At 38.9% G+C, this 23,873-nt stretch overlaps 1 protein-coding gene and 1 long non-coding RNA gene across 11 annotated transcripts; one reads left to right on the forward strand and one right to left on the reverse strand.

Annotated features, from left to right (window-relative positions):
* The first annotated feature begins 320 nt into the window (after positions 1-320).
* On the forward strand, positions 321-4,049 carry LOC127785594 (uncharacterized). Of its 5 annotated transcripts, none has more exons than XR_008019793.1 (5): positions 321-841; positions 959-1,060; positions 1,803-1,863; positions 1,978-3,203; positions 3,297-4,049. It is a non-coding gene; the product is annotated as an uncharacterized LOC127785594 (long non-coding RNA). The 5 variants fall into 5 exon arrangements; XR_008019792.1 differs by having other exon boundaries at positions 3,307-4,049; XR_008019790.1 differs by having other exon boundaries at positions 1,978-2,108; positions 2,276-4,048.
* Positions 4,050-10,090: 6,041 nt separating this feature from the next.
* LOC127752927 (disease resistance protein RPM1-like) lies at positions 10,091-15,610 on the reverse strand. Of its 6 annotated transcripts, none has more exons than XM_052278379.1 (4): positions 15,392-15,610; positions 14,728-14,802; positions 14,548-14,635; positions 10,091-13,193 (listed from the first exon to the last, which is right to left on the reverse strand). In XM_052278379.1, the coding sequence occupies exon 4, from the start codon at positions 13,140-13,142 to the stop codon at positions 10,398-10,400; it is 2,745 nt and encodes a 914-aa protein (XP_052134339.1). In that variant the 5' UTR covers positions 13,143-13,193; positions 14,548-14,635; positions 14,728-14,802; positions 15,392-15,610; the 3' UTR covers positions 10,091-10,397. The 6 variants fall into 6 exon arrangements, with proteins under 6 accessions (XP_052134339.1, XP_052134338.1, XP_052134334.1 ...); XM_052278378.1 differs by having other exon boundaries at positions 14,548-14,651; XM_052278374.1 differs by having other exon boundaries at positions 14,548-14,802.
* Positions 15,611-23,873: the final 8,263 nt, after the last annotated feature.

The following is a 23,873-nucleotide window of genomic DNA, read 5'->3' on the forward strand; positions in this document are numbered from 1 at the left end:
AGATTTTATTGTCTACAAGCCACAACAGGGTTTCGCAACAACTCTTGCCGGCTCACAACAGGATTTTACATCAAGGGTGTGTTTAGTTTACACTAAAATTAGAAGTTTGTTTGAAATTAGAACGATATTACGAAAAAGTTAAAAGTTTATGTGTGTAGGAAAATTTTAATGTCTATACTAATATATAAAAAGGAGGAGTTCACCTCTCCAATCCTACAGATGAAATCATCCCATCTATCTAATCTCAGCCGTCCATCTGCCATCTCATCTAACCTAATCGCCAATCCAATCCCACCGATTCCACCCCATTGGGCGCGGTGACTCCGCTCCCCACGCGCGATAACTCCGCCCCCCGCGTGCGATTCCCCTCGCTCCTCGCTCCTTGCGCGTTCTCTCTCCTCCGGGCTTCGCCCGAATCTCGGCTGTCGCTGCAGTCCACCGCCGGACCAGCGCCGCCGCTGCCGTGTCTTCACTGCCGCCGGACCATCGCACTCGCTGTCGTGCCTCCTCGCGACTCCCCGCCGCACGCCACCACATTGTGCCCCTGACGCTGCCGTGGTGGTTCCCCATTCTTCCGGAGCCCTGCCCGGGACTGCCTCTGCCGGCACCGTGGTGGTTCCCCTTTCCGTCAGAGCCCCGCCCGAGATTGCCCCCGACGTCGCCGCCGCCGCACTCCACAAAAGGTGATTTTTTTTTTTTTTGGAAAATAACATCACTATGAATATACAGACTATGAGCTCTATGCTAAGGTACGCCGCTTCCCTCCACCCGCTCGGCCCCATGCGCCGCCCTCCACACATCCCGTCGTCGATCTCGGATTACGCCGTGCCCCAAGCCAAAGGTTAGTCCTTCTTGCTGCTCCCCGCTCCTGTTTTTTTTTTTGCTTTGCCCCGACGCCCCTAATGGCATATGGTTGTGAGGCTGTCCTTAGTTTGGGTTTTGATCATTACCTTGTCAGATGGGATGACAACGGTGGCCGGCGAGGCGGCAACGACTGGAATCCTGGAGCTCTCCTACATTTTTCCTGCCCTCCCCGGTCCCCTGTAATCAGTAATCATAGGTAAAGTTATGGAGATTTGATTACTATAGTACTGCAGACTTCCCCTGTCATTTTAGACATCTCGCACATTGAACAGTTAACTGTGTGTGATGCCTTGCTCACTAACTTTTTCTGAAATATGCAAATAATAGTACATTGTCAGTATAAAATTCGGCCTGGTATTATTACCAGATTCCCAAAGGAAATTCCATGCTGAAAAGAGCAGAGTAGGATATTTCATTGTAAAGGTGAACACTACCAATGTGAATCATGTGAGATTGAGAAAGCCATTACTTTCAGAAATACTTCTATAAAAGTTTGTGTGCATGGATTGTTCTAAAAGTTCTGTTTTGTAAATCTGTACAATTTTCACCAATAGACATTGTTAGTTAGCTCATGTGCTTCTTGTTGATGCAAATTTTGTTTTTCTCCTCCCACCACTTGGCCCAGCCCACATATGTGAGGCACTGTGTGATAGTCCCTATATGTCTTTGTCATTGTTACTACTGAAGAAATATGGTGCCTTTTCTTTTGTTCAAATATGATTTATTTATAAAATAACTCGGGCAGTGAAGGTACAAATCATTTTACTTTTCCTTGATTTTGTGAAGTCAAATTCTGAATCTGGAATGGAAATGATGTTTGATCTGTGTTTTCCCTTTTTGTTAAGTCATTTCATCTTGATCCACGACAAAAGCTAGATATCAAGTTATGTGCCAATCATTTTATATATCTGAGTGCCTCCCAATCAATCTATTTTCAGGATTATTAGGGACAAAAGGATCATTGATACTCCTGTCCGAAAGGTGTCCGACGAAATGCTGGTTAGTCAATATTATTCCCCCAAACATATTTCACTTTGCGAGTGGGTATGTTATGTGCACTCTATTTTTATCAAATCGATTTTTAGCACACTTCACTTCGTTTCTTTTTTGTAGTTGATAGCTGGTTTGTTGGACATGATTTGTTCCTTGACATGATTCATGTGTTACCCAAGCTCCAGATCGATCGACTGGACACGGTATAATGCTTCTGCTCTGGTCCTGAGGCCTGACTATTGCTGCTTATGGTAAGTTCTATTAAAAAAATATAAATGTTTTCGAAGACCGCAAGGACCATGGATGCCATCCTTTGTTGGAGCTTATCGCATAGTAAAAATGAAAACGTGAGCTCCGGCAAGGTCAGTTGTCACTGATTTCTCTTCCATGATTTTGCTGCACTTGCATGTAATTTCAGGGAATTGGGTTCATCCATGTCGTTTAGTGGGTGCAGCAAAATTCAAGTCAGCCTGTAGCATGAAACATATGTAAAGGTGCCTTCAAGTATAGGCTTGAAACACAGGGCAAGGAGCCTAATCACCCATTTTAGCACTTGTGCGATATGAATGATCGAGAGTAATTATCCCTAGGTAGAAAATGTGCAGCTTGTCATATTGTTTAGTTATATGCTTTTGGAAGCTTTTTCAAAGTTATTCCCTTGGCGATACATTTGAGTGTACCTGTTGTTTATATTAATTATTTCCTCTCAACACACTTAATGACAGTATAATGATTTGTAAATTGCAAATATCATGATTGACAAGAAGGTGCAATGACAAATTTGTCTCTGCTGATATTCGCATCCTTCTTGTCAGTGGCAGATGCTCCTTGCATGTATATCATTTTTATCCTTTAAATTACTCTGTTATTATACACTCTTAACACTAGCAATATGACACTAGCTACCCAGTTGTATATTTCAGCATCATCTGGACAATGTAAAATTGATTTTATCATTGCTAAGTAAGATTGATTTTATCATTGTAAAAATAAATGAGATTCTGGACAATGTGATTGGAGAAAGAAAAATAAATCAGCCCGACAGGTGTGATTTGGTTGTTCTCAGTAAATTTTTGAATTTACTTTAACTTTCATTATGTATGGAAGTAAACTGAGGCTTTGATTTCTTTTGTTTCAATGATTTATTTCTTACCAACAAAGATTCCATGTTGTCTGTTTTATGCTTAATCTTGGTATGAATTTTGTTTTTCTCTATTTTTCCACCCAGGGAATGCCAGACATGATTTAATGCAAATTATTTTCTCAGTTTCAACACTTTCTGAGCATTGTCTGGAACTAAGGGACATCATATTGCCAGGTCAAAGGAATTAGATGGCAATGGTGATGTATGAACCAATCTCTTTCTTTTTTTTACCAGCTATTGCAACAATCAGGTGCCACTAATTTCCATGAATGATACATCGTGGTCATTTGAAAAGCTTGGTGCAGTGCTTCATTGAAATTGCAGCAAGTAGCGTTGGAGGTAGAAATCTAAATGTTTATCTGCTTGGGGGCTTTTGGCTTCAGGAATCAGGAGGAAAGTGGAGCAGAAAAGGAGGATAATGTGTCCATTATATATATTACTCCTTTTCCAACTATCATTAAAGATCTGACATGTAACCTTTTCTCATTTTGTATTGATGCTAGCATGACTTGTGGTGTAAGATTATTGTTCAAGTAACATTTGGAATTTGTACAAAGGATTAGACACTCAAGTTGTCACTTTTTACAACTCTCTGGTTGGAGTATCGACAGAATGTGATTTACTCCTCTTTTATTCTGTTACGATGATGATAAGGCCGATGGGAATCAGCAAGATGCATTCCTTTTACTAAATATATAATCTGAATAGGTGTAATACTTCTAATAACCAGATGGTTTCACTAATGTCTGCTTATCAATATTTAGAATTCTGTATTAAATGATTTTATCATTCTTTTGATATTCCTATATGAATCGAATTGGTGTTGTATAAAAACTATCCAACAAAGTGCACTAATATATTATGGTTAAGTACAGTCTTCAGATTATGAAGTTATTATCTAAATCAAGAACATGCTATTTCCGTTCTAGGTCGTATTTTGAGAGTAGACGAATATTGTTGATGGAGTGATGATGTGGGCTGCTATTCCTTTTTTATAGGTGTATGAGGATATTCTATACAAATTTTATTCAAACATATTATGTTTCAGTAGCTGCAGTTCTAAATTTTTTAATGTAATCACGTATTTCTTATAATATCATATGAAGAAAAACGTGCCTTGCACGTGCGTGGTTACTAGTAATGGAAAAGTTGAAAGTTTGAATAAAAAGTTTGAAACTAAATAAGGCCCAACTTGTGCAGCTAACAAATGCCTGGGTCCCTTTCCCCCCAACAACACCCCACGCCACCCATGCGCCTGACTCAACAAGATTAAGTATATACCATTATTAAAAAAATACTGTTTCATGAGCTGGGGCTGGTATATCATCGCCACATTGCATGCATAGCTTTGCTACTAAAATGTCTAAATCTCAAAGTTTACATATCATATTATTTTGAGATCGATGTCGTAATGCCACGAATTAAATTCATCAATCAGTTGGACAGCAATCGGCGTGAGTCCCAGTCGCCAATGTTTTTCCGGCAGCAACAGTTCCCCTGGCCTGGTTTGGGCGTGTTGCAGCGTGGATGAGGGTACCTGTACCCCATCTTCTGGCAGTAGTATCTGCACGCCGATTCGTCGCACGGCAAGATCTCGCCGCAGTAGTCTGCACAAGTCAATCATATCCGGCACGTCATCAGTCGATATATACATGTACATTTGCAAACTAAATTTAAAAAAAACACATAAATATGTATATGCATGGATATATATTTTACCTTGTGCTTGTGCATGGCATTGCGACAAGAGGGCCATGGCCATGAGTACAATGGCCGCCAAGAACAGAGCCCTGGCATCGCTCTTGAGAACCGCCATGAGATCAGGAGATGTGACGGAGTAAAGGTGCTGGGAGATGGTGAAGCAAATTAATTTACCTAGTTGTGTTTTTTGTCGTCGATGCTGCGATGCTTATATAGAGGCAGTGGGGTTGGGCCAAATATATCCCGGCCGTGAGGAATTAATTCTAGCGATTCTATATTTTACTTCTTGATTTGTTTCATTTATAGTTTGTGATTTGGTGCCATGGTTCATAAGTAAATGCTAGATATAGCATGTAATGCAATATCTAAAAAGATATCACCTGTTATTAACAAAACTACCAATTAGAATATATGGAATTTAATGTTACCGTCATGTGCTGACAGCACTCCCCAATGTCACCGCCAACTACGTGACCTCCATGCTCAACAACACTGCTTCATGCGCCGTTCACCTTAATTTATTTTTAATTACACAGTACAATGCAGACACTCACAACACACGCGCACTCATCTCTATGAACACACGCACGTAAACCCTACCCCTATGAGCATCTTCGAAGACTGGGCCGGCAAATTCTGGAGAGATGAGACATCAGGGACGAGACAGTGCTTTCACGGTGCCTGGATAACAGCGAGGTAGCCGAAGTCGTTTTCTAGCACTATAGAACACTGCAACTCCGGCCACGGCAGCTAGCGGTGGAGTCAAATCATACAGAATTAAACTACCAGATCTGGATCTAAAAGCGAAAGATGGAAAGAAAAAGAAAGGGGAAAGGAAGAAGAAATGGATGGAGGAACGGGGTAAGATTGCTTCAAAATTTTATTTTTACATATTTTTACAGAAGTAATTTCGGATGTGTTTGTCGTTGATAGTCCATCGCATATATCACACTTTCTTAGAAGAGCAATTTTGCAGTTCTTGAGGAGGTACCACGAGATACCACTTTTTTCTATTTTAAATTTGGTACCTCTTGGTATATCTTGATATTATGAGGTAACAAATTTCATAATAAATTTTTGGTACTTCATCGTACCTTTTTAAGCACGGTAAAATTGCTCTTCTTAGAAAGTTCTAATTTCGGGTACTCTTATCCTCGCCAAAAAGGTAAATTTCAGTTACCTTCCTACTTGATGCTACTACCTCTGTCCTAGAATCGTCCTAGAATAAGTGCAGCTGATATCCGTATCTAACGTTTGACCGTCTGTCTTATTTAAAAAATTTATAAAAAAAATAGTCACACATAAAGTACTATTCATGTTTTATTATCTAATAACTAAAAAAATACTAATTACAAAATTTTTTCAAATAAGACGAACGGTCAAACATTAGACATGAACAATGTAAAACTGTATTTATTTTGGAACAAAGGAAGAACTTTGAATAACATTTTCCTCGTATGTGATAACTTATCAAAGACCACAAAACACTTAATTTTATTATCACAATTTGTGAACCGTTTTAGATGTTTCACAATTCAATACAGAGGAACAACTCTCACAAATCATTGTTGTTTCTTGAGCAATATCATCAACAACCGCATGTGTAGCAATGTAGTATTAGGATGCTAGATCACGTCTTGTCACTGTGAATTATAGCAACTAAAAACCAAGGTCAACTGGACAGCAATTGGCGTGCAAGCCGTGCATGGTTGCTGTCGTGCAATGTATAGCAGCAGCATGTGTCATAGTCCGTGCCTGGTACAGTAATGTTGCATGTCGGCTGAAGGTTCTTGAAATCGATGCTCTTGCAGAACTCTTCGCATTTCGAAAGCGTGCATGGTTTCAACGGGTAGCAATTTGCTGCACACATGATTCCAGAATGCAGTGTAAGGTCAGATCTAGTCTGTATTTGTACGCATATCCAAATGAAACAAAATGTTTATATGCTTGTATAAATACGAGAGAAATTAAATATGAAATTGTGCGAGTAATTTGTATAAGACCAGCTGCATATATATATACTGCCTTCGTATTACTTGCCTCTCAAATCCGCCTCCATCAAACTTTGTGTAAGATTGAGGTTACGATCGGTTCTGCCTTTAGGGAGAGCAACTTCTTCGTCTATATTGGACACACTTCCTTAAAACTATATGCTAAAGTGTGTTTTTTTTACCAGCATTTACAGTATTGAAGTTTCTCTTAAAAAAATCAAATAAACCCGTTCTTCAAGTTTATAATAGTATACTTAATTACCAATACACTAATCACTCATCTTGTTTTGCATGCCTATTTGATAAGATCAGGCAATCCTTGTATTTGAACAGAGCCTTAAACATCGATAGAGCCTAGCTAATAAACGAGGTTGTTGCGAGGGAATAGCATAACCAAAATGTGGTTAAAAATACGGTTTGTTATACTATGTGACATTTTCTTCGCGCAAAAACAAAACAGTCTTGAACAAGTTTAACACAATAAAACTGATATGGTATTTTAAATTTTGTAAAAAGTAAATATTTTAAAATAGAAATAAAGGTGGGCATACAGTATCATACTATCATATGCACGAGAAGATGACATGACCATCGCTATGACTACAACGGCTGCAAAGAACAGAATCCTATCAGCCTTGTGAAGTAGCGCCATGTGAGGAGATATGCGAATTGCTGCAGAGAATTAAGCTATGTTTCTATTGAGAGTGAAAAATATGCTTCTGTTGCTATGCTTATATGGAACAAAGAGACTGAACTAAAATTGGCACACAGTTAATTCACAGTATTCCATTAACTTTCAGTTATCCCTTTGTCTATTATCTACCAACTATAATAGGTTAAATCTAATAGCTTCTTGTCCATACATGTTATCCATTAGATAACTTCCATTTCTGCAGGCATATATTTATTTTAGATAATGAAAGTAAATTCAGGCCTCTGTATAATTGTCACACAATCATTTATTCATTGCCATCTACTTCCTTCGCCCTTCTCCCCCTCCCTGAGGACATATCTGGTGAAAACGAGTTAAGTAGGACATATCTGGTGAAAACGAGTTAAGTATTGGAAACTCAAGAAAATCGTATATATAAGTTTTGAAAATTCATGAAACAATTACAATAGATAGGTATACATATGAAATACATTCTCACTAAATCTCAGCTCTAAACTTAACTTCGTTAAAGAGAAAAAAAAAGGACAAATTTCGTGTGAATATTGTTATGTTACTATTCACCTAAATTTGTCTTTTTTTACTCTTAAATAAAGTTGAGTTAGAGCTTGATATTTGGTGAAAATGTATGTTATATCTACAGCTATCTCTAGTATTTTTACATGAATTTTAAAAACTTTTAGGTATGATTTTTAGAAGTTTTCAACGCTTAACTCGTTTTCACCTGATATGTCCCACTCCCCTCCTCCCCAACCCCCCCCCCCCAAAAAAAAACAAAATCCAACCTATGTCCACATTCATAGCCAAGAATTGTTTTTTTTTTTAAGAAAACAGAGGATACAGTACATAGCTAAAATTGCTAACTCGTTAACAGATCAAATTTGGTAAAGCTGGCTGGGCAACGATCCATAATCAACATGTTAGAAATTACTTAAAATGCGCTGAGACAACAATTCAATTGAGACTTGGGAGTGCATAAACTTTCAAAGAACTGAGATTTCCTCTCTGAGATTTCAGTTCAGCAGGCTAGGGTCAACTAACTTCAGCTTCTTGGGTCACCGCCTACAAAATGCTGACGAATACACAGGGTTGACCTAGTCCATCAGGGTCATCTGACCCAGTGCTACAACAGTCGCTCAACGAGCATTGCGATAATGAACGTGCACTCGCTCCAACTGGCTGTCCAAGAGGACACTTCAACTGTCGCCAAGTTTGTCCTCCCTCCGATTCTATATTAATTGACGTTTTAAATAAGATTAAGGTCAAACTTTTATAACTTTGACCATTAATAACTTTAAAAATATTTAGTTTTATGAAACTAGAACAACATATATAAATTTGTCTTTCAAAGCACTATAATAAAAGTAAACATTCATTTATTTATTGTATATATATTATAATAGAAAAATAAGGTCAAAGATATATCTTACAGACCGTGTCATTGTCCAAAACATCAATTAAAATGAAACTGGAGAGAGCATCCAAAACGTGTACAAGGGGACATGCATAAGAGGATAGGTGTAGTAGTACACCACCACCTTGGAATGAGTTGAAATGTCAGAGAAGATTTTTTTTTCTTTGTATCTTGGTATTTAATTATTGGTTTGTTTGTGATTGATAAATACAAATTTTGATTCTTATGTTGCAGGTCGATTTCTCAAACTGCCGTGAAGCTAGCTAGTTTTGAGAAGGATTCATGTAGTAAATAGCAAAGTGTTATCAGTCTTTTCTTTCTTTCCCCCATCTTTTCCAACTCAATTCCATCTTTTACCGTGCGCACACTTTTCAAACTGCTAAATGGTGTATTTTTTTTAAAAAAAATTTATACACGAAAGTTGCTTTAAAAAATTATATTAATCTATTTTTTTAAAAAAATAACTAATACTTAATTAATCTAAGCATCAATGAGTCGTTCCGTTTTACGTGCTTGAGGGAATTTCCCAACCCTATGCAACAAACACAAGTAATGTGGAGGTGGTTAGTCATAAATTCAATCAAATAAAATCCATGGATAAAGTTTGTCAACCAATGAGAAAAGGGGTTTAGGGTAACCAATTTTAGAATGCAAAATAATGCTCTTCCTATGAAAAACTTGCATAAGTTATATAACAGAGTTCCACTGTGCTAGGTGAAGCTTATATGGAGTAAATACTTTGGTAACAGAATTCCTCATGTAGGATTGATAAGTTGCATTTAAATTTCAGAATTTGATTTTAGGACTCCTTCGGATTGAAGTATTGAGAAAATATAGAAACGGAAAGACTCATGATTTCAAAAGAATTGCAAATGCAAAATAGAGAATTACAAAACACACAAAAAAAAAATACATGAATGTTTAAACAGGCCGCGGAAATACAAGGTTAAAGCACTTGCTAACTTTCCTCTAAAATCCACGAGTTAAATAGGAAAATTTTCAGTAGGATTTAAATCCTACAAAACTTATCCAATTTCCCCTTGTGTCAAAAGGGGCCTTAGGGGTTTTATTATAAGACTGCAGCAGGCACAACAGAAAAGAGACAAATGAAAGTACTCCTAAAGCTAACCGTCAGTAACTGATAATTATAGGCAATCTGAAAGCAATCCGTGTGGTAAAAATGTTTCAGGATTTTATTCAAGAGCAAATTTCATAAATCAGGATTTTTTTGGGCGGGGGTGCTTCACAAAAGCACAGTTTTATATTTTTTTTCTCACTTAACTACATGAACAAAGCCTAAACAACAGGTAGCATATAAATCAGGTGAAACTCAACCATGATTTGTTAGGTCTGTATAACACGAAGCTTCAGAGCTTTATCTAAGAAGCAATATATGTAGTACAGAAACAAGAATCGGTAGTTTGGTGCAAGAAAATATTCAGAATTTAGATTACATCATAGAAGTTCAGTAACTTCAGACATATTACAAACATAAATTTCAGAAAAAGAGATAAATAAATCACATTCAAGTAGAACCAAAGCACGAGGAATCAGTCCAGAGACCGATTCAGTAGACATGCAAGATATAATCCATCCAAATTTTAAGCAGTTCTTGATCAATTAAATGCGAATTTCCGGCACATGGCGCAGCTTCGTTTCCCAGTTCTCCCTCTTCCACTCCAGCTTGAAATCGTCTGACTGCCCCCACACAACGAGTTTCCTGAGCGACCCAACGAGCTCCAAGCCTGTCGGAACCGCTGTCATAGCCGTCAGAGACACCAAGTACAGTGCCTCCAAGCTCTCAACCGCTGATGGCTCGATGACAACAGTGTGCACCTGCTTCATGTCACCAAGGAAGAGTGTTGTCAGGCGAGGGAACCACCCTTCACGGAGAGCCACCTCCTCAGCACAGCACCACTTCCTGATGCTCAGGTAGATGAGGTTCTTCATGTTCTTTGCGAGGAGCAGGAACGGATCATTGCCGAGTCTCGAGGAACTTAGTGACAAGTATTTCATGTGTGAGCCAAGGTTTTTGAACATAAGCTTGTCAAATGTGTCATTCTCGAGGCAGCCTCTAATGATGAGCTTCTGGAGCTTCATCTCAGAAGGACTGAATGCATCAAAGTTAAGGACCTCATATTCATCGCTGGCACTAACGAGCAGGCTTGAGAGATTCTCCATTTCTGACAATGAATCAAACAACTTTGTGCAGTCAGCGCGATGCACATTCTCAACCCACAGGGTTCTCAGTGCAGTCAGCTTCCCCAGCAGCTCAATGGAGTCCTTCGTTGCCTCAACTGTTTCAAGGGTTTGAATTTCATTCATGTGTGAAAATCCATGTGGCAGCTGCATACCTTTGAAGTATCTGAACACTTGGCGATTACGGTCAATGAGTTTCTCGGCGAACAAGTGCCTCAGCTTCTTCAGTTTACAGATCTCCTTGGGCAGCACATCTACCCTGGTGTATTTCAGGTCCAAAGTCTCCAGATTGGTAAGTTTCTCGATAGATTTTGGAAGTGATTTCACATTGGTCCTCCGCAATCCAAGATAGTGCAGGTTGAACAGCTCTCCAATATTTGCTGGAATTATGTCGATGGGTGAGTCTTGCAGCTCCAGAACAGCAAGGTACTTCGATTTTTGTATGAGAGAATGTAACAGGTCTGACTCTGCGCCTCCATTGGTAGTGATGAAGGTCCGAAGGCGAGGAAACTCCAAGATTGATCCCACATTCTTGTTGCACTTGGATATTGACAGGCGACGAACATCTTCCTTTTGATCTGTTTGGAGGTCTCCATCACTCAGGCCAAACATCTCCTTTCTGGAGTAGGACAGAGCCAAGTCACGCACAATGTCATGCATCTTGCAGAAGGCTACTCTGCCAATTTCATCTGTTTCCAGGAGTTGCAACAAGCTTCCTCGGATCAGCTCCATCAGGTATTCATCTGCAACTTCTTCCAGAGTGCTGCTTCCTCTCTTCGTTATGAATCCTTCTGCTGTCCACAGCTTCACAAGGCTTTCACGTGACAACCGGTAGTTCTGTGGGAACAGGCTGCAGTAGAGGAAGCAGTTCTTCAGATGCCTTGGAAGGAACAAAATGCTAACGCTCAGGGCACTCCTCACTTCTCCCAAGCCAGGGTTGTCCTCCAACATACACTGGAACTGATCATTCATTATTTTCCAAGCCACTTCCGTCTTTTCTCTGACTGCAAGCACATTGCCTATGGCATAGATGGCTGATGGTAAGCCACCACACTTCCTCACAATCTGTTTACACAGATCCTCAAGGTGAGGCGGGCATACCTTGTTGCTATTATGAAAAGCCCTTCTGCAAAATAGTTCCATTGCATCGTCATCCTCCAAGGGCTTAAGCTTGAGCTTGTATGTTTCTTGAGCCAGTGAAGCAACATCACTTGTCCTAGTCGTGATGATTATTCGACTAGCATTACCGCTGTCCATCAAGAAACTTGATATGCCATGAAATGCAGCTGCATCCCAGACATTATCGAGCACAATCAAATACCTCTTGTTTGTCAACACTCCGGATAATATGTCAACCAGCTTACTGCCATACATACTTTCAAGGCTGCCAGGTACTTGACTTTGGTCTTCAGACAGGTCCCTTATTAACTGCCTTAATATAACATCGTTGTTGTATGTGTGTGGTACCTCAATCCAGGAATAACAGTCAAAGCTCTTCTGCTCTTTCATGGATTGATACACCTTCCTGACAAGAGTTGTTTTTCCCAATCCAAACAGACCCCACACAGATAACACTACTCTACTGAGATCATTGGGTGCTAACCATGAATTCAGTAAATCCATCTCTACTGTCATGCCTACAATGCCTTCTTTAACCGTATGGAGGGAGCCATCACGGGAGAGATGAGCTTGAGTATTAGCACTAGTGTTGCTAAGTAACTCACCGAAGTATTCTGCATATTTTGTCTTCATTTCTGACAACTGCTTGATCTCATTACTTACATCTTTCAGTCCAGTAGCAATGGCATGGAAAGTTGTGACATTGTAGGCCTCACGCATCTTTCTAATCAAATAACTTTGGTCCTGCAACAGAGCAACATTGTGGGTGTACTCATCTATTATGTCCTCGACATGGTAGGCCACCTGGCGTACTCTCACCACCCAGCGTTTCAGAACTTCATTGTCGGTGCTGTGGATCTTCGACCGCACTTGCAGAAGGAAGCTACTAATCATGTCCAATTCCCCCCGAATGCATTTTGCGAGCTCTGGTAGTTCCTGTAACAGAGCTGCTTCTTTCTTTATGAAGTCTTGGAGTAATGGCAGTGCTGTTTCTCCAAAAGCAGATCCAATCTTAATGAGGGCCTGGACTACTGCAGCTTCCGCCATACTTTGCCGTATCCTTGTGGGGCGCACTAGCTTTTTTGTTCTTCACTACACCTGCTGAATAGAAATTTGGAGATTAGCTTGGCATGCTGCCCAAATCTAAACAGTATGAACTTAAAATGGACAGAGTGTCTGCTCTGAAACCCCATGTACTATATATAGTCAATTCTAATGGCAGTACATCTCATGCGCCAGATAAATTATTTACACTGGGACAAGCATAATGGTTACAAATTCACTGTTACAACATATAAGTTTACTTGTGTTTTCATGGTCGTTGCTACTTATACAACAAGGAGGCCCTGGATTCTCCAAATATTCAGTACAACAAACAACAACGAAGATAAAATTAATGTGCTCAGATCTTTGAAACTTAACATATTAAATTAATTTGAAATAATCTGTGGTAAAGATAAAGCTTAAATCCTTCAAAGATTCTTGGCGTTTGTGTTGAAGGAGAGGGAGTAAATTTCCTAGCTGTCCAACTATAGCATCCAAACATATATACTTTACAATATAATTTTAGAGTAAAATACATGGCTGGTCCTAAAACTTGAGCGAAGGTGTCACTTAGGTCCATAACTTGAATATTGCACATTGAGGTCCATTATCTTGTTTTAATGAACCATACCCGGTACAAAGCACGTTTGACCAGAGCTGACCGCTTACGTGGCACTCCACGTAGGCAGCATTTTGCATCCAGCCCCCTCCGCATCTCAACGTGACGGTAATTTTGTACTTACCCCCCTACTCAGGCCTCTCCTTCGGAAGCGTCGGGGGAGGGGGATGCAAAGGGATTTGGAATATTTTGGGGGATTTTAACGACTACTGTAGCAAGAAGGGGGTAAGTACAAAATTACCGCCACGTTGAGATGTGGAGGGATGCAAAATGTTCCCTATGTGGAGCGCCACGCAGGCGGTCAGCTCTGGTCAAACGCACTTTGAACCGGCTATGGTTCATTAAAACAAGATCATGGACCTCAATGTGCAACTTTCAAGTTTATGGACCTATATGACACATCCGCTCAAGTTTAAGGGCCGGCCATGTATTTCATTCACGATTTTATAACCGCCATAGTTTGAAGCATAAATTCAGAGTGCCGCAACCAGTAACCACAGAACCAATATAGATATGCATTGCTTGGAACAGATAAAATGGCATACAAAGAAATGAATGGCTCCAGCTAGAATGTACAAAACATATATCTATTTGGAAATAACAATATCCCATGAGGTTTTCATGAAACAAAAAACTCCATCTGTGATTAACAATCATGTTTTCAACGTAAAAGAATATGTAAGACAGCTTGTCCATATTAGCCATGAGAAATCTCAAATGAACAAAAATAGCATGAGAAAAGGAAGAAATATCAGTAAAGTGATACTTTTGATTTAAAGATGGATGTACCTGTAACATGCCAGCAAGTACAGCACGACGGGTGAAGGCTTCAGTAGAGCAAGAGAAATGATATGAATCATATACACATGCTGAAGAGCTGAAGAACAGCACGACTGATGGAAGGGTTCAGTAGAGGAAGAGCAGTGATATGAATGGTCTATGCATGCTGAAGAGCTGAAAACTTTGTACCTATATTTGCGTCCTCATCCTTAAGTTAAGTCATTGATGTTGTGGGCCATGTTCTTGACAATTAAAAAAATTGACCTGCATAAGTTGACTTCTCCTTAGTCCACTATTCTACTGTGCTCCACTAGTACTATCATCTTCTTATTAATGAAGCCACATTTTATTTTGACTTGACGAGATATTTGTATTGAAACTGAAAGATAAACAACCTTCGATTGAGACAGATTTCTGTATGTTATAAATGACACCAGTCCGTCTCAAAGAATAGGTCTACAGTAAACTCTTTCACGATCAAGTTGGATGCATCGAGTCGGGTCATAATATGTAGTTCTAGTCTCTTAAACAAATCAAGCAGCACCAGACTTGTTGGTTTGGAGTTCACATGTTTCTAGCTTTTTCTATTACCCCTACAATCAAGGTTCCTCCCATGTTACTATCCCACCAACTCTGAACAGATTGGGGGGGGGGGGGGGGAAGAATTTCTTAGCAAGATCAATGCGACGGGTACCCTTTGCCCGAATAGTTAGCAAGACCCACAAGAGAGCCTAGATCTGGGGTTTCACGACAACTCCTCTCCTGATTTTGAGCCCAGCGATTCACAGATTTGAGTTCAGATTTGCAACAGGCAAAACCTAGGGAATGCAAGAAATGGCGGCGGAGGAGCAACCTGTCCGGGGGTGTAGGCAGCCGCGTGTAGCTCGACGGCTCGATCTCGTCGCCCACCGCGCGCCCGCATCTCAGCCGCCGCCGCATTCTCCGCCTTGGTGGCCGGTGCCCACCGCCGCCGTTAGTCGCCGCCCCGCGCGCTCGCCGCTGCATCGCTCAGGCTCACCCCGCTCACGGTTCGGTCGGGTTGTTAGAGATATGGCATCAAAAACATTTGAGCAAATTTCAGATAAACTTGTTTAAAAGGTTCCACAGGTAATAATTTTCGAGTAAATTGCATTGAAATTCTTATTTCGGTACACGAACTTGTCTAGTTCGTGTAAATGAGGACCAAAATAGCTTGTCAATATTAATTTTACGAAGCTGATATTGATTAGGATATGACGTGTATGTGTAATGTGTATGCATAAGACATGTAATATTTATAAATTTGATCTCTACTTTATCCTTCGTCAAGGAAGTGGTGAATTTCATATATTTCCCACCCTTATATCATTGCTCTTTTTTTTATCTTTTTCTACAATCACTATATCCCATTCTATTTTTACTATTTTTATTGAAGAGGTGTATGTTTAATGGCAACCTTCTCACATATATGTTTAGATAGTATCCTAATGAGCCCCTAAATCAATAAGATTAGCCATATAGTGTCCTTTTCGCCTTCCTCTGTATGCACCAGACACGTTCATGCAAAAAAACGAGTATTTTATAAGTTCGTGCACTAGATTGCACCCACTTAACAGGTATGTGTACCAGAGATGCAATTTACTCATAATTTTTCTTATGAAACTGAACGAGTAGGCAAACTTAGTGTTACCAGTCCCCTAGCTCCTTTCTGACCCGTTCTTGTTTAGGCTGTGTTTGGGACGCGTCACGGAAAACCAAGCACACGATTATAGTAAGATTAATTTACTATTAGCCTTAAAAACTTAAAAATTAAATTAATAGTATTATTTTTAAAAGCAACTTTCATATAGAAAATTTTTGCAAAAGATATATCGTTTAGCAGTTTAAAAAATATGGGCGCGGAAAACAAGAGAAGTGAGTTGGGAAAAGGGGGAAAATGTTAGTGGTGTTATTTTGGTGTTATTTTAGTCTTTATAGAGTACGTTTCAGGTTATATGATATTTAGATTTTCGTTAAAATCAAACTGCTTTAAGTTTGACCAAGTTTATAGAAAAAATAATAATATTTTCAACTCAACACAAATTTATTATGAAAATATATTTAATTATTTATTTAACGAAACTAATTTGGTATGATAAATATTACTATATTTATGTATAAATTTAGTTAAATTTAAAGTAGTTTAATTTAGACCAAAGTTAAAATGTCTTATAAGTTATAACCTCCGTTTGAGGGAGTACTAGAGTCTGTTGTTTTAGGTTGCTGCTTTTTCTCTCAGCACGTTTTTATCACCGAACTCTTCCTACTGCGGTGTACTCCCCTCTACAACAAGAATACTAGGCCCCATAGATTTCGAAACCGAGATAAGCAGCTAAAAACACATGCCATTCCTCGCAACAACTCAGCGATTCTAGCTGCCATATCCAACGGTTAATTGCATCCAAATAATTCTAATAAAAAAATAAATTTCAATTTGATTTTTTTAAATAAAGAGTAAATTTGGTGAAAACACTTAGTACTCACCCCGAAAAGAAAGCAGTAGCGGAAAAAACGACGATCCTAGGGAGGCTTTACCTCTACTCCACAGGCAAAAACTCAATTGGGATATAAATCTTGTTCTTCTAACTCTATATTTAGCTTAGAATCACTACACTTTTGAATAAAGGATCAATGTGTGATTTGTCTTGCTTCTTCACTTAATCATCCGAACTATTTTCCTCGCGGTCCCGATCCTTCGAAACGATGGAATCTACACGTTGGCTCACAAAATGAGGAAAACCCCTAATAAAAATCAACTAAACAGTATATGAAAAAGTAAACAAACATGTAGAAATCAATTTTAGATGAATATTTTCAATTGGATGGCTTAATTTGAAGTTCATATGAATTAGATATGAATTTTAAAGTTTTAAGCCAATTAAATAAGTTTCAGGAATTAAACCAGATTTATAATGAAATTATTATGTATTGTAGCGTCAACCGAGGGGAGAGGTGGCACCAACAAGCGGATCCCACTATTCGGTGACTCAAGGGAGATGGTACATGTGGGTTTGAAATAAAGTGAAAGGGCATGAAATTTTCTCCAGCTTCTCCAAACATCGATTAAGAGAAGTCGAGATAATCCATAAGATTGGACATTCCGTCCAATGAATGGGGCATGAGTGTTGTAGGTATAACAATCCACGCTTGATTTTTGCTGAGTTGGAGGAGAGATATCGAAGAGAAAGAAACTAGCTATACCTTATTCTGTAGTCGATCGCAAGACAACACTACATCGTTTTACATATGACAATTTCCTCCATTGTAGCGAACCGTCCCTTATCTCCTTTGGAATTGAATGAAACTGCAGGGACCTCCATTGTTTTACCTCCCGAAGTAGAGCTTTTATTTGAATAAGCAACACAGTAGGCCACAAAGATAAAGCACGTTTGCTCGCCATATTTTTAGGACTAAAACTAGCTTACATGCAAAGTAATCACTACTTAAGAACTACTTAAGAACTGATCTTTGCTAAGTAAAAACCACATTATAGTCATGTTTTGCATAGGAACTAGGACTGATCATTTTTAGTACCGGTTAAAAAGTGCAACGGACTATATGGTCTTTAGTCTCGGTTCATTCTCAGTCAACGCCTATCAGATCGCTGTCGTTGGGGCGGGCATCTTTAGTCCCAATTGGTAACACTAACTGGGAGTAAAGTGAGCAATCTTTTTGTACTTCTTCTTCCTCCTCCAGCTACAAAGGTTTGGAGGAGGAAGGGAGTGCTGCCAAATTTTTTTTTGAAAGTGTTTTGATGATAATATACAAATCAGAGATATCGAAATGGTTAGCAACTCTATTCTCTAATGATGTATGCTTAGCATATTACATTTATAGCTTTGTTTCTACACATTACTGTCTCTAACAAGGTTTATGGAAATTGTTTAGGGAAAATTATGACACATTTCAATTAAGAAACATGTGGATAAATATGCTATAAAAGAGACGACAAAGGAAAAATATAGAAAACTAAGATAAAAGAATAGGAAACTAGTTTAATTTAATATAATAGTAGTTAGAAAAAAGTACCATACTGAAGACATGAATAATATGTGGGATTATTTTAAAATTGTTGTAATATGATTATTTATATAAAAGAATAGAAAACTATGTTAATTGAAAAATCGTTCTTAAGAACAATTTTAAAAATAATTCTAAACTTCCCTTCCTTCTCGTCTTCTCGTCGCCATCTTTGTAGCTATTGTATAGAAATTACACATAACTCCGATTGAGTCCATTTAACACTTGTTAAACCGTTAGAAATAAGAAGAATTCATAAAATGTGTAGCGTCAGTGGCGAGTTTAATTATGATGTTTTAAATTATTATATGATTATATAATTAGTTTCACTTTTGAGAATTTCCTTATTAATACTTGTTTATTTCATGTATAGATGGGTCAACAATGGATGTACACCGTGGACCGACGGTTGAAAGAGTTTATTAAAGGCGTGGATTATTTTTTGAGTGTGGCTAATGCTAATAAGCATAAGGGTTTTATGTGTTGTCGATGTAAAAAGTATAGAAACCAGAAGAAGTACTCCCTTCGTTTCTGGTTATAAGATGTTTTAACTTTGGTCAAAGTCAAACTACTTTATGTTTGACTAACTCTGTAGGAAAAAGTAGTAATATTTACAACACTAGCATAGTTTCATTAAATCTATAATTGAATAAATTTTCATTATATATTAATCTTTGGTTAAAAATATTACTACTTTTTTTCTACAAAATTAGTCAAACTTAGAGTAGTTTGACTTTGACAAAAGTCAAAACGTCTTATAACCTGAAACGGAGGGAGTATTCTCCATCAAGAACTATTCACGCCCACTTGTTTGAGTCAGCATTCATGCCTAGCTATAATTGTTGGACCTTGCACGAAGAGCTTGGGGTTGCAATGAAAGAAGATGAAGTAGGAGAGGTGAACATTCCAGACTGGGCACAATACATTGGATTTGAATAAAATACAACAGGCGAGGCAAACAGGGCTGTTGAAGATAACGACGGTGCGGATGATCCTAGTCAGATGTTGTGGGATATAAAGGAGGACTGCGTATGATGTGCACTAGGTTTCCCGATCTTCCGAAAGGTTCTGATAAACAACGATTTGGGCGGAGTCGCGACACAAATCGATCCTGCTTCTTAAATGCGCACGCTCTTGAGCCCCGCAATCGCAACACCACGTCTCTCTGGTTATCACCCGTGTCGAAACACGGATGACCTCACCGAGAAGGTCAATCCCTATTTGCCAATCGAAGAACACAAACAAGAACGAGATAGAAAACAACCAAAATTGCAGATGAATGATTAAGCTCACGAGTTGGGGGTCTTACAAACCGATCTAGTGACGAAACTGTTCTCGACAGAATAATCTAAGCAAAACCCAAAACCCAAAAGATGACGGCGGGTACTAATATATAGAGTTTAGGGTCGTGCAACCCCCTCTCGACGCAACCCTAATGGGTTCCAACACGATACACGGCCCAAAGGCCCAAATACAGTGACGCAGCACCGGGACAGATTCTGGACATCAACTTGTTCAGTCAATTCCCGTTGATTCGGAAAGAATTTTAATGTGGGACCAAAACCATTGGAAAGGTTATCTTCTTAGCTTTCCATTCATATAAAGAATGCCCCAATCCGAGCACGTATGGGACCTGGGCGCCCATTTTAGTGCAGACTAGTCCTGGACTTCGAATTGCACCCGAGGTCGACTTGGTTTGGGCTTCCACCTTGACTTGGACGTCCTCAATGATCCTCCATGGCTCTAAGTCCTCCAAATTTCTCCTTGTCCCCTCCATTGTTCCTAATCACAATATAATCATTAGGTACCAATCTATTGTCGAATTCATACAAAGAAGAACATAGGAATGAGCTCACCTCTAAATTCAATTGTCGCGCACGAGCTCTTTTTATCGGTCCTTGAATGACCGTTGGAAGATTGTTGTGTATCAGAAGGAGTGATGTCCACATCAGCAAAAGTGAAAAGGAGGTCCAGAAAATTGAGCATATGTTAGCAGACCACTGTCACGCCTAGAAATATGCTAACCTGAATATCAAGTAGAATGTGTATTAAATCTCTGTCCAGGACTAGCCAGAGTACACAAATGACAATTTGATAAACAGTTCCATGTCTTACAAAAATAACAAAATAAAACTCACATACACAGCGGAAAAACAAATAACTAGACTTAATCTTCACGACCAAAACGAAGCTTCCTCCATAAACCACAGGCAATCCTCGACGTTGTTGGTACTTCTTAACCTTACAAATAAAATCCACAAGCGCACGAAAAATACCAATGTAGCACTTCACCCGGGAGTATTCTCAGGCATCGATTTCCATAGGGAACGTGTGTGTCAACTCGGAATCAGGTACATCCAAGGACACGAAGCTACAGATAGGCAAGGGATAGAGATGATTCATCGGTGAGAAACAATGTCTACAGATAGCTTAACTTTAATCCTAACGCGATACTTCAGGCTGGTGATAGCTCAGCGGCCTACCTCTCATCCGTAGCATATAACTGCAAATAATGATACCCAATAATCTAGACACCACGCCTAAACTACCAGATACTACTCTAATATCATCGTCATGACAGAGAGTAATTGCAATAGCAAACATTATACCCGTACCTATGCATCTCCCAGATAAGCTAGCAGTATAATCAGTATAACATGAACATAAAGTAAAGTTGGCATTCATATACTCGGAAAGTATTTCAATACCAGAAATGTATAAAGAAGAATATTCTAAATAAAATACAAATCTTACAAAAGAGGAAAGGGGAGCAACTAGGGCCATACCTGAACTCTTCCGAAGACTTCCGGACTCCGATTTCTATTCTATTCCTACTCCACTAGCTTGAGACAACTAAACTAAACTTGAGAGAATATGAGAGAGCCCTTGCTTGAAGTGTGTGTAGAAGTGAGCAGGGAGCTACTCATTCTTATACTAAATTATCTAATCTAAGGGGAAAGAAAATAGAAAGAGAATCTATTCCTATACTTCTAGTATACATAGTATACATATATCATAGTTATCCGACATACTAGCTAATACCCTCTATCTGATGCCCTCCTGGTACTTCGAGAAGCCACCCCTGACTGCCGAGTTCCTAACGACAACCCATCATAACCATACAACCGGGGCTAAATACGGAGGAGTACCCTCCCCAGGAAATTAACTTAGGACTATATACACGCGCGGAGGAATACCTGTACTGAGCTGTCACCATTAGGGGCTCACCTCTCATCCGCAGCATATAACCCCAAATAATGATATCCCATAATCTAGACACCACGCCCAAACTACCAGATACTACTCTAATACCATCGTCATGACATAGAGTAGCAAACACTATACCCGTACCAATGCATCTCCTAGATAAGTTAGCAGTATATTTAGTATAACATGAACATAATGTAAAGTTGGCATTCATATACTCAGAAAGTTTTCCAATACCATAAATGTATATAGAAGAGTATTCTAATAAAAGTACAAAGCTTACAAAAGAGAAGAGAAGAGCTACTAGAACCACACTCGAACTCTTCCGAAGGCTTCCGGACTCCGATTTCTACTATATTCCTATTCCACTAGCTTGAGAACACTAAACTAACTTGAGAGAATATGAGAGAGCTCTTGCTTGAGGTGTGTGAGTGAAGTGAGGATGTGAGCTCCTTTTATAGGCAGATAATGATGGTTATGACGGCTGGAAAGTTCGGTAATACCCTCAACCGTCATTGGGAATCAATCCCAACCGTCCATCAAACCCTGCATCCACTAGCACCACGGGAGGTTCGGCCGAACCATGGGTCGGGCTAGCCTGGCCCAAAATCCATAGGTGGCCTCCTCCTTTTCTCTCATACATAGACTTGGAAATTTTTGGCCAGTTCATGGTGTCAATTCCGAGTTCTTGGCCCATTCATGCATAAGTCTGATCTCGAAATCGTCCGATTGATTTATCGTCTGAGTTGATGTCGATTTTCCTCCATTTTATGGTTATTCTCTGCAAAAGGTTAGTGAACCAAATAATAGTGGAATATCATTATTCTAACATGGATATGCATTGCAATCATAACTAGTTCTCCTCTATTTCGGTAATATTGACAGTCGAAACTAATCGCTAACGACCTTTAACAAAACCGCCGAAGCTTGAACCTTTGCTCATCCCGAGTAAAGGACGAAAGGAAACAAAGACTTGGTTGTTGATCATGAGTTGCTACTATGCTGTATATCTCAATGGTACAGGTGGAAGGTATATGTACTCTCTCTCAAATTAAATATTCTTTGGCACGGTGGCTTACCCTTACCCCTGATTCCCATGGGACACTACTTCTCCTTGCCTTGGGTAGTTGAAAGACAGAACAACAATTAGAGGACTAGTCACCCAATCTTTATTCAACTTTTATTCCGGAAGTTTTTAAATCATTTTGCAAAAGAAATCCAAGTTCCTCAAATGATTCGCTCAGTCTCTCTCAGTGTATCAATTTGAATTCCTCACCAAATTGCTTTTTTGATTCCTACTCTAAGGTTTGATATATGGGGCTCGGTAGGGATCAAACATGGCATACTTGCATTCATATTTATTACTAAGTCAAAAACTTAGTCTAAAATAAATGACTAAACATACTCAAGATCAAGATCGTGCAAAGTGTGTGTGTGATATATGGTGGAAATGAAATATGAAGGAAAAATAAAGAAAATGCTTCTCCTTTGTGCTTACTTTCTTCTCCCAAAAAATCATTCTTTTATTATTAAAAAGAGGGCATGGCTATATTTTCAATATCATGCTCATGCTTGAGACAGAATAACTTTTATTTATTATTTTGTTTTTTCTTTTTTTTATAACCATGCCTTTCCCTCCCTTCTTTTTTTTTCAAAAAGGTTTTTCTTTTTAGGAGAAGAAAGCACATAAAAGCATGGAGAATTTATTTTGGTGGTAGTATGGAAATGGAATGGATAATTGCTAGCTCCCAGTGTAGGAGTTTAGCATGTGCATACATGTGGGTGTATGATCTTGATCATAGAGCATGAGAAGTATCTACACAAGTCATAAGAATTTGACAAAGTTCAATGGAATGGCAAGTAACCAAAGTGTATATCGTTTAAATAATGATGGCATATTTTTGGCTTTGGTAGGAATTTATATCAAACGAGGAACTTTTCAATTTATCATTTTGAAAAAACAAAACATCCGGAATTCAAGTTAAACCAGAACTAGGATCATAGCAACTCTTATTTACTATCTCATATCTCGCAACAACTTAGACTCAGATTAGCAAATACAGCTCTTTTACCCCAGGTTCCTAGATAAT

This window comes from Oryza glaberrima, chromosome 10 (assembly GCF_000147395.1).
Source record: "Oryza glaberrima chromosome 10, OglaRS2, whole genome shotgun sequence".
NCBI lineage: Eukaryota > Viridiplantae > Streptophyta > Magnoliopsida > Poales > Poaceae > Oryza > Oryza glaberrima.

Bases quoted from the DNA above. Each gene is read 5' to 3' on its own strand.
- LOC127752927 (XM_052278379.1), bottom strand. From the start codon at position 13,142: ATGGCGGAAGCTGCAGTAGTCCAGGCCCTCATTAAGATTGGATCTGCT.